Source organism: Dermochelys coriacea, chromosome 1 (genome assembly GCF_009764565.3).
Source record: "Dermochelys coriacea isolate rDerCor1 chromosome 1, rDerCor1.pri.v4, whole genome shotgun sequence".
NCBI lineage: Eukaryota > Metazoa > Chordata > Testudines > Dermochelyidae > Dermochelys > Dermochelys coriacea.
This window is the reverse complement of record NC_050068.2, coordinates 6,982,395-6,993,239: the sequence shown is the minus strand read 5'-3', so window position 1 is coordinate 6,993,239 and position 10,845 is coordinate 6,982,395. Positions and strand designations below refer to the sequence as shown.

At 55.3% G+C, this 10,845-nt stretch overlaps 1 protein-coding gene across 1 annotated transcript in view; it reads right to left on the bottom strand.

Annotated features, from left to right (window-relative positions):
* Positions 1-1,251: 1,251 nt before the first annotated feature.
* The window catches only part of STARD10 (StAR related lipid transfer domain containing 10), a 51,181-nt gene continuing 41,587 nt past the window's right edge, over positions 1,252-10,845 (bottom strand). Inside the window, exons 2-6 of the mRNA XM_038387427.2 lie at positions 7,864-8,011; positions 7,005-7,108; positions 5,116-5,233; positions 3,998-4,050; positions 1,252-2,590 (exon numbers count right to left, since the gene is read on the bottom strand). Of these exons, the coding sequence (XP_038243355.1) occupies positions 2,363-2,590; positions 3,998-4,050; positions 5,116-5,233; positions 7,005-7,108; positions 7,864-8,011 (651 nt within the window). The 3' untranslated portion in view covers positions 1,252-2,362. The remainder of the gene's footprint in view (positions 2,591-3,997; positions 4,051-5,115; positions 5,234-7,004; positions 7,109-7,863; positions 8,012-10,845) is intronic.

Genomic DNA, 10,845 nt, shown 5'->3' with positions numbered 1-10,845 from the left:
AAGATGGGTTCTTAGCCCCCAAGCGCTGGCTGGTAGAAAGGAGCAGCGAGTCTCCCATCTCCGGTTTCCTCAAGCATCAACTGGGAACCAGTGAGCAGCCTGGAGAGGAGAGAGCAGACACAGCAGCTTCCAGCTTTTAGGGAGAGCCTTCAAAAGAGACAACACGGCTCTTCTAACTTGCACGTTTCCTGGATGCTGACGTGAACAGATGTGATGGCTTCACAGCAGCTGAGATGGAGCAGTTACAGCATTAGCCCATTCGTTTCAGCACTAGCCACAGAATGCTGGAGAAGTACCAATCTGTAACCGCAACTGCTCAGTTGTGGGTCAGAGGGTCTCTCCTATGAACACAAGAACAGCCCTGCTGGGTCAGACCAATCATCTATGCAGTTGACCAGACAGAGACTTGGCTTTACCTCCCTCCTCCTATCTCCCAAAGAATGAGGCCATCCCCCCACGTGTCTAATTACTCACCAACATTTACCAGCCAGTGCCTGCTGCCTCCTGCTCACATATGCTTGACCTGATGCACAGCTGGGGCGTCAGCTGTGACTACAAAGCTGGGATTGAGAACAGCCGAAGCTCCAGTGAAGGTGTTCGCAGTGGAAGAGGAGGCAGGTGGAGGGGGCCCCACAGAGCTCAGTCTGTATTACCTCCGTGCTGTGAGATTCAGGTTGCAAACACAGCAGGGGCAGGTTTGTGTCCCAGAGAAACTCAGCAGAGCGGGTGATCTTAGCATGCCCATCCCCAGAGCCAGAACGCTGGGCCACAGGTCAGTGGATGGGAACCCGTCACCTGCAGGGAGCGTGCAGCCAAGGGCGAGGAAAGCACGCAGGTGTGCCATGGCTAATAAAACCCTCCTCACTGGGACCACCCTCCCCATGCAGCTGCTTCCACCCCTTATGACCCCCTCCCTCAGAGCAGTGCTTGGGTGGAGATGGTTGAACCAGCTATACCAACCCCCGGCCATTCTGAGTCCCTCCCCGCAGTCAGCATCAAAGGCACGGCCAAGGGTAGCACCATCCTGAGACTTCACTGGAGAGCGGGGCGAAGCCAAGCAGGGGTAGGCAGCTAGAGACTTCCCTTCCATGAGCTTGACCCAGCTGGACAATAATCCGAGCACATCCCCAGCGGCCGTCACCTCCACCTGGGGCTCGTTGCCAGGACGGTTAGAGAAAGCGGCGGGTCTGATGATGCAAGGGGCCTAATGGGTGGCGACCAAGCAGTAAGGAAGACGCTGAGCCATCTTGCTTGCCTGATTTGTTTCTTTTATTCCTAAATAAACTGCTCCAGTACAAGGTACAAAATCTCTTTTTCCCCCATGAAACAGAACATGGTGTTTTCAGGGAGTGCTTTCAAGGAACCGGCTTCAAAATCCAGATTCAAGGCCTCTAATTCTAGTGCAGAGAAAATATTCAGACGTCAAGACCTCTGGGTCTCCTCTCACAGGAGAGCCCAGGGCCCCTAGGGGTCCCACCCTCTCCGGAGAGTCCCAAAGCAGCTGGGGACCCCCCTAGGGAGATGGGTCCCTTAAACTGGTCCCAATCAGAAAAAGGCAGTTCTAACTCTTACAGGAGAAGAAAGAAAACAGAGATGACAGCCATTTAACAACATGGGGAGCATGCGGCTTTCCAGGAGCGCCAATCCCACTTCAGTCATCTCGTTCACCGAAGGGCAGAGATTTCCCAAGCCCTCCTCCCTTGGGAGAACTATGCCTGACACTCACGCACCCCTCACGGGCTCCCTGCAGGCAGTGACTCTCCCTCAACGCTGACTGCGCTGGTGCACGTTGATGGTCTCCTGCCCTCCGAGAAGGCAGTGCCCAGCCTGCGTTGCTGGGCAGACCAGGGAAGGTGGCTCACGCTCTCAGAAGGCCCCAAGATTTTGAACGTAGCTTGGCCCATTGGCCCACGGGGACGGTTCTGCAGTCCCACGGATTCCCCCCACACCCTGCTTTTCTCAGCCAGGAGAGAGACAAGTTTCCCCTCAATCTACGGGGTATCCATCCTGCTCGGTGCTAGAGAGCTGGTGTTCCCACTGCCAAGCACGGAGGCCTGGACCCTGAAAGGTATTTCGATGCCTAATGCCCAGTGGGAGTTATACCTTTGAGGGTCCAGGCATAAAGCACGAGCAGGGCTAGCTTTGGGGAAATCCAGATTTCTGGCATCAAGGGCGGGACAAGTCCCTTTCCCATCCCCGGCCTGCTTGAGAAATGCCCTGACTAACAGCAGCCCCGTTAGCCGGGGTGGGGAGGGATGGGGCTGGGGAGCGTGTTACATGACCTGCACTGGATACACAGACAAAATGAACCCGGTTGGGCAGGTGCGGAGGGGCGAGGGGCTGGGGGGGAAGTGAGGGTGGCTCAGTTGATGCTGTCCTCGTCGCTGCCCTCGCCCCGGTCGTCTTTGGTCTCGGACAGGCTGCTCTCGTCGATGTTCTCCAGCGAGTCGGCATGCTGGATGGAGAGCTCCGAGAGCGCCACGGTGGGGAGGGTGCTCTGCTCGGGGAACAGCCAGGGCTTGAAGTGTGGGTTGTGCTTCTGCTTCCAGTCAGGGTACTTGAGGCAGGCTTTGTACATCTTCTTCATGGCCTGGGGGATGGGGGGGGGGGGAGAGTGGGCAGAGAAGGCAGGAGACAGGTCAGAGCCGCTCGAGCCATCAGCAAACGAGGCATCTGCACCTAGGGTGGCAGATTTGGCCACTGGGTGCTACTCAAGCGTGGGCTGGCTGCCCCTCCACCATGATGGAGGGTCATCTGGGTCCAACCTGCCAGCCTAGCCCTATGTGGAGCGGGGAGTATGCTCAAGCTTTGCTGAAGGCTGCAGATTGTCTAGAGCGGCCTCTGGTCAGAGCCAAGGCTAGGAAACAACTAGGGACCGGTGCAGGGTCACGAAGGCCGCATCTTCCCACCTGGACGCATGGCATCCCACGTCACGGCTGCCATCTTCCCACCTGGATGCTTTCTGCAGCCAGTGTGGGCCTCCATACTGGCTTACGAGGGGCAGCGTGGCTGACTGAATCGACCCTGGTGCCTCGAGCCCAACCGCAAGGCACCACTCTGACCAGCAAGCCCGACGGCATCCTCGACAGACCACAGGAGGGTAAGTGACTCTTCCCCAGCCCAAGTGGGCAGGGATTGAAGTCCCTTGGGTGACCTATGTGAACTGGGCGGTGGGGTCTTATCCTAGTTAAGGGAGAAGCATAACCGGACACTGAAGGCAGCCCTGTCCAGTGGGGGTCTCTCTGGCTGCAATCTGCCTTCTATCCCACCCACATCACCAGAACCACCCTTACCAAGAACCTATGGTTGCACTAGACCCTCTTGTAGAAAGCCACCCCACCCCACCGCCGCACGATGACTTCACCACTGCCCCAGAGCAGCAGGTTCAGTGGTTGGTAACCCTCACTCTTTGAGATCTCCCATTTTCATCTGGGATATTTTCTAATCTCAATTGCCAGCCTCTGGATCTCATCGCGCCTTCGTCTGCTGGGATAAAGGACATCCTGACACCCAGCATCTTCTCCCTGGGCTGCTACTTATAGACTATGATGGATTTGCCTCTTCACCGGCTCTCTAGTGAAATGATGGATGGTGGCTACCACAAAGGTAGCAAAGCCAGCCAGCCAAGAGGTAGAAATCACTGGGACTCTAATTAAACCATGGCGTCAGTAGCCGGTATCTCCATTTGCCACCATCCCTCACTCTCGGACACTGTTCCAGGCAGAGGCTGGAGGTGACAGATTCCTGAACAGCTTCACCACCTGAGCTAAGGCATTAAGTGCTGGGCTGATGGCAAACCAAAGCGACCATGTGATAGCGAAGACTTGAGAGCGTCCTACAGCCGGCCACGTTTGCTAGGTCTGTGGATGTGACAACTACAATTCAGAGCCAGGAGATCAGGGTATCCCAGAAGAGGAGGAGAGCACCCGCCGCCTATAGCAAGACATGTGAACATGGGATAGAACATGGGATAGCCAGGCCAGACTGGGACACTTACCTTTGGAGCCAGAAACTGAGACGATTTGTTCACCACCCACTTGGGCAAAGAACCTACATAACAGAGACAAGAAGAATGAGGCAGAGACCTGATACCACAGCTAGTCCACACAGTACATCCTCAAATGCTTTGGAGATGACTGCCGGTTTGGCCAACACACCAGGGATTGAACCACGAACCTCCAAAGCTAGAAGCATGAGCTGCTACAGCTTGAGCTAAAGAACTGAAGCTCTGTAGCTGGGACTGTACAAGACTCAGTTCCTCTGCGGATCAGCACAGAAGGGGACCTGTAACACGCTCACCAGTGGGTTAGACCTTCACAGAGTGGCAGTGAGCCAATTCCAGCCCATAACGCGATTGGGGTCCGAAGAAAGCCATTCTGGGAAGGGTCATTCATAGAAAAGTCTGCTTGAGAGATGGCACAGGTCAAGACCACCTTGAGAGCAAGCTGCCGTGGAGGAAGCAGGTGGGGTGGAGAAGGAGGAGGTCAGGAGATGAAGAGGTCATAGATGACAGAGTAAGTCTGAGACGGAGTGAGCATTACAGAGCATGCAGGAGAGGGGCGGGGGGGCAGGATCTGCCTATCTCCCTGAGCACCGCTGTAAAGGGAGCCCCTCGTTCTAAGCAGAACTGCAGTCTGCACCTGGCAAGGCCCTGGGATTTTACAACCAGGGAGTTTCCCTGATGCTTCTCAAAATTAATTCTTTCCTTGAAGAGATGGTACCACTCAAGTGTGCCATGGAGGGTGCTACAGCAGGGCCTCAGCGATGCGGTTTATTCCGCAGCTTCCCACCACAGACAGAGGCGCCCCTTCTCGGCTAGTGGCAAATCGGGAGAAGATTTTCCGACAAGAGGGAGAACTAATTAGAGATACAGGGAGACTTCTACAGGGCAGGAGCAGCACCAGAGACGGCTCCCCCCCTACATGCTGGCGAGGCAGGGGGGTTTAGTGACAGACAGGGATCCTAAAATGAACAGAGAGCTCAAGGGACGAGGCAACGTGGTTACAGCTCTTTAGACCCGTGAGCAATGGAAAGTGGCAGGGAAAGAGCTCTGATAGCGTCTGATAGGGCCTTGCAGCCCCTCGGAGCCAGGACCACCCCAGGCTACGCGATTACCTTTGGGGTCAACCTGGGCAAGGTAGGTGATGGAGCAGCTCTTGGCTCCTCTCCCCTGGATCAAGTAGCCTGTCTGGATGGACACCGCTCTCACCAGATCTTTCCTTGGAGGGTATTTCTGCAGAAAGAGGGGAAGGGGAACAGAAACAGTAAGTAATTGATCTTTAAATATTCAGGGTAAATAGGCCAAATCCCCTGAGATGGGATATTAGATGGATGGGATCTGAGTTACTATAGAAAATTCTTTCCTGGGTATCTGGCTGGTGAATCTTGCCCATATGCTCAGGGTTTAACTGATTGCCATATTTGGGGTCGGGAAGGAATTTTCCTCCAGGGCAGATTGGAGAGGCCCTGGAGGTTTTTCGCCTTCCTCTGTAGCATGGGGCATGGTTGACTTGAGGGAGGCTTCTCTGCTCCTTGGAGTCTTTGAACCATGATTTAAGGACTTCAATAGCTCAGACATGGGTGAGGTTTTTCATAGGAGTGGGTGGGTGAGATTCTGTGGCCTGCGCTGTGCAGGAGGTCGGACTAGATGATCAGAATGGTCCCTTCTGACCTTAGTATCTATGAATCTATGAAACAGGCTGTTTGTGACACGAAGGGACTGGATAATGCACCCTCAGCTGGGTAGTCAGAGGGTCCATTGGTAAGCAGTCCAGGCCTAGCCGCCCCATCCCCAGAGCTAGGGGGAGCTGCCTCCCAGTGGGGTCAACTCAAGACAGGGCTGTTCACTCACCATGTGTTACCCATACTCTGAGGGCCTTAGCTCAGCTAGTACCCAGAGTCCAAACCCTCCAGGCTTAGCTGGTGGTGGAAGAGGACAGGAGCTCTGCCACTGAGATCAAGGGGCGCAGGATTAGACCCTGTGTCTTTATATCAGGGGCTGGAGCAAAACCCCAGAAGTCCCAACTTTGAGGCACGCGGGAAACAGATTCCAGTTTTGTGGCTTGACTCCGTGTAAGATTCAGAGCATTGGCAGGCGAGGGAGCAGTAGCGCTGCTGGACAGCTGAGCCAGGGGGCCTCCGTTCCGACCCATGGCTCTCCCTGCTGCCCAGGCCAGGCCTCTCCTAAGCAGCTAGGCTCAAGTAAGCCAGATTATGTGCCGGTTTTATGATCCGCCTGGACGGGCAGTAAACCGAGACCATTAAATCCAGCCACGCAGTGCTCAAAGCCTATTGCACGACTTAACCCAGTGCCCCACCAGAGATCCTTTCCCTACGGAACAACGGTGCACCACGAGGCACCGTCAGTAGTGTAAGCACCAGTGCTTCCAGCTGCATTATTGTTATACCAATAGTGAGGTGAACCGACGCAGTGGGTGCATGTCTGTGCAATACTGCCCTCTACTGGACAGGATAAGAGTGCCTAGCTGCGTGTCAGAGGCCATGTTATATATGAGTTAACGGAGAGTCTCCCTTAGGCCCCTGTCGCTTGAACTATCCTTTGGAGCAGGAGGACCCAAGCTCCAGCCCTGCTGCGAGGTTCCACGTGACCCTAGTGAATCAGACTTCTTGGTCGTGAGAGTCCTGGGTGACCAAAGCGGCGTTAGGAGAGCTGATGTTTCTGTGATTCCTTTCACCCCCACATGCAGCCATCTCTAGTGTGCTAAGGCCCCGGCAGTGCTTGGCTTGCTGCATGACAGCAAGGAGGGGGCGCATTCGGGATTGGACACTGGGGGCAAACTCCTGGTCTTAGGGGATCTTTAATGCCTAGCAGGGTTGCCCTGCCAGGGTTTCAGCCTGTGGTGCTGGGGCCATGTGGAGTTGTAGCCTCCTGTGACCTACTGAGCCAGTGCTGCAGGCAAGATACGGTCCGAGCTGATCCCTTCCGATCCCCCAGCTCAGTCCACCCCGCCCCCCGGCTGCTCAATGGCGGGCAGGGCACTCACGGGGTGTTTGACCGAGTAGTTCATGATGATGTAATCGGCCCCCATGGGCAGCCAGGAGCGCAGGGTGATGACGTCTCTGTTCTTCAGGGGCTTGGGGCACTTCCCTGGGAAGGGAGATGGGGGAAGAAGAAAGGGGATTTGGCTCTTGAGTTGGGATAAAAGACTTACCCCACCCAATTCCTCAGGAGCTAGGGGAGAGAGGGGGATGTTCTCTGTGTCGCTAAACAGTCCCAGATCCCTCTTCTCATCAGCCCCCAACCAGTATCCATTCCCAGACCCCCCCCACTCCATCAGACCCCCCTGCCCAGTTAGCCCCCCGCTAGTATCCATCCCCAGACAGGCCTAGGTCCCCCCATCGGCCCTATGCTAATGCCCATTCTGAGACAGGCTCAAGTCCCAGATCTCCCATCAGCCCCATACTAGTCTCCATTCCCGGACCCCCCCCCTCCCATCGCCCCCACCCGATGCATTTATGTTGTGCTTCTCCTCAGGATGCTCGGGTCCCACATCCCCACACCACTAACCCTCCCCACCACCTACGATCCCTTGCCCCCATCCCCAGCCTTTCAGCAGAGGACAACGCTGCCCCCTCGACGTCCCTGGCCCCACTCCCTCCTTGCTGGTGGTTCCATTCACGCTAAATGCAGCGGATCAGGCTCACTAGAGATGACTGAATGGACACTGTCCGAACCCCGGGCACAGCCTGGTGCTCAAGTGGCAGTGCCCACGTCAAGCCCCTCCAGAGCGCCCCGCTAGCCAGCCCCATGCTCTACAGCAGCCGCTGAGTACAACTGCTACATGGATTTTGGGGGGGGCTCTCTTCCCCTGGGGCTCAGCCCCACTCCCCCCGGCTCCTCACAGGCATAGTAGCCCACATCCGAGTTGACGGTCAGCTTCCCAATGTCGAAGGTCTCGATGACGTTTGTGTCCCACTTTTTCCGGTACTCGATGTCGTGCAGCACATCGTAGAGCGTGTCCGCGGTGATGTCCTTGCACTCCATCCTGCACTGCAGAGACAGACCAGGTGAGAACCTGACATGTGCAAAAAACGGCCACTGCCCCACTCGGGGCTGACACCTGGTATCCTACAGGACCGGCTTGGCCTGGCCCATAGACTGCAAGCTATTGGGGGCACAGACCTGCGAAGGCAGGGAAATATCTGCAGACCAGAGAGGAAGGACAAGCCAGGGGTTAGGCACCAAACTAGTACTCGAACCCAGGTCTCCAAAGTCCCCCCCTTGCTCTGCCTCTGTGACAGGGGGCAAGTCACTTAGACACTGCACGCCTCAGTTTCCCATCTGTACAATGCTCTGCCCCAGGCACTGAAGATTGTGAAGTGCTCCAATACGGTGGCAATGGGTGTCATATATGCACAGCAGATAAACGGCATGAGGAGCGCTGATCTAACCCCCGTTACCCCCTCCAGAAGCTTTCAGCGAGCCGCATACATTTCATCCAACGGGCTCTACACAGTTGTGATCCATCTCATGGGACAGGGAGCTGGGGGGCACCTCCAAGGCACAGCTCCCACTCGCAGAGCCCAGTGCTGGAGCGTGACTGTCGCGAATGCAGATCACTGGCTAACCAATATTTTGAATTGAGAACACACTGCAACGCCAATCAGGCTACCTCCGCGTAAGTGGTTATTTAGACCAGTCTCCCCCCCCAGACGTCCGGTATCGATTAGCCCACTTGAAGCCCAGCCCAGCCCCCTTTCCAGAGGTTTTACAAATGTAAGCGTCTCCCGCCCCTTACAGCGCCGCAAGATTCAGTCAATCAAGCCCGCAGCAGAATCATTATTTCTCTTGCGGGCACCGACCAGGGCCTCCGGGTTCCTGGCACTGTACAAATGAATAACTGGATTCAAGCCAACTATGCGTTTCTCTCACTGCCTCTAGCTCCCTCTTGTATCACAAAGTCTGTATTGCACTGCCTTACTCAGGCCTTATTCAGTTGCCATCAGATACAGCAAGTCTCTGGCAAAGGAACCGGGAGCTGTCTCGTCCCAAGTCTCGCCATAAATCAGGATCATCACCAGGGTCTGATAGGAGGAGACTAAAGAGGTGTGAAGATTGACAGCTGGCTACGGAGCAGCACTACTTCCCAAAGGATGCCCCCCCATCCCCACCAGGCCAGTGATGTAGCAGCTATGATCAGGGGGTATTAAATAGAGGAGCAACTGCAGGGCTTCAACGCGGAAATCAACGCCACTCGACAACATCCAGCTGGAGTCTTTGATTTAAGAGCTGACAGAGATCAGGCTGTGCGCCATTTCTCAGATTAACAACAGATAGAAGGCCTGTCTCTCCCAGCACTTCATAGCTTGGCACAGGCAGGGATCTCCTCCCTCACCACTGAAATGCAGCCAGCTCTGGGGAGGAATGTGGCAGCTGTTTAGCAACGCAGCGCAGAAGCTACAGACCCGTTTAGGACAGGAGGTGAAGAATGCTGTACCCCACTGAAGGCAGGGCAAGGGGTAGTTGTAGCGAGGTGTGAGGCAGTCCCATATGACTAAATGGGTTATTCAGCCAGGACACGGAGCCAACATCCCTGATCTTGGGAAAACAATATGAAATGGGATATTTAAGTCCCTAAGAACATCAGCAGCACAGCATCCGCTGCGACCAGGCTGGGCCACTATTTTGTACAGATTCCAGCGAGAGGGACGAGTGCCACCTACTGAATCCCCAACACTGCTCCCTGCGGCACCTGGATTTTCCTGCCCATCTCCTGTCCATATATTGACCCAGCCTGACTACTTAGCGCATGAGATCTGATGAAAAAACAGCCGATGGCTGCAGCATCTTAGAAGCCAAGACTTTGGACAAGTCACATGGTCCGTCAATGGCTCTTTGGCTCACAGCAATAAAACCATCCTCGCCATAGGGTGGCTGGAGTTAAATTTCCCTCACACTCTCTCTGTCCATCCCATCAGGAGTGGAGGGAAGCGAAAATGCCTTCTAAATCCTCTCCACCAGAACGGCAAAGCTCAACTGCCTGAAGTCAGCAGCCTCAGAGTTTGTTTGATCAATTAGATGATCAAAGCCGGAATGCGAGCCAAACCCAGAGTGGGCACAATGGGGTCAGAGGCAGGTTTAATTGATCAAAATACAAAGCTTCAGTTCCTCTCCGCCTCCCCTTCGCTGTCAGCGGTAACCATCATACAGAGGGTAGCCAGCAGATCCTCTGAACCCCAGGCAGGCAGATCTAATTATCCCCATTTTACGGGCAGAGAAGCAGAGGCCCCGGGAGGTTCAGTAACATCAGGGACCAAAAGGCAAGGCCGTGGCAGGACAGGGATCAGGACGTGACCTCCCAGCGCAATTATAGGTACATCTGCACTGCAACTGGAGTGAGCAGTCCAGCCCAGCTTGACAGACTTGTGCCAAGAACAGCCGCGACGTTGCCACGCCGGCAGAGGCCCGGGCTGGCCACCTTAGCACGGACGTGGCAGGCAGGGTGGGTCCGACCCTTCACCAACGCCCACACCGTTATTTTCCGTGCACTAGCTCAACCCTGCTAGCTCATGTCTGCTGGCCCAGGCTGAGAGGCTCACACCCAGCTATGGCACAGCCGTGCCTTAAGAGGGTCAACACAACCCTGGGGCGTATAAGGCGAGGAACAGCAAGTGGGAGCAGGGCGAGGGTGTCACTTCTGCAAACGGCATCAGCGTTCCTGGAGTGCTGGGTATGGTTCTGGGGTCTGCATCTCAAAAAGGAGGTGGAAAAATCGGAAAGGCTTCGGAGAAGAGCTACAAGAATGATTTGAAGTCAGGAAAATCCATCTGCCTTGTAGCGAGCAAGTCAAGCAGCTCGATTGAGCTCATTCCACAGAAGGATCA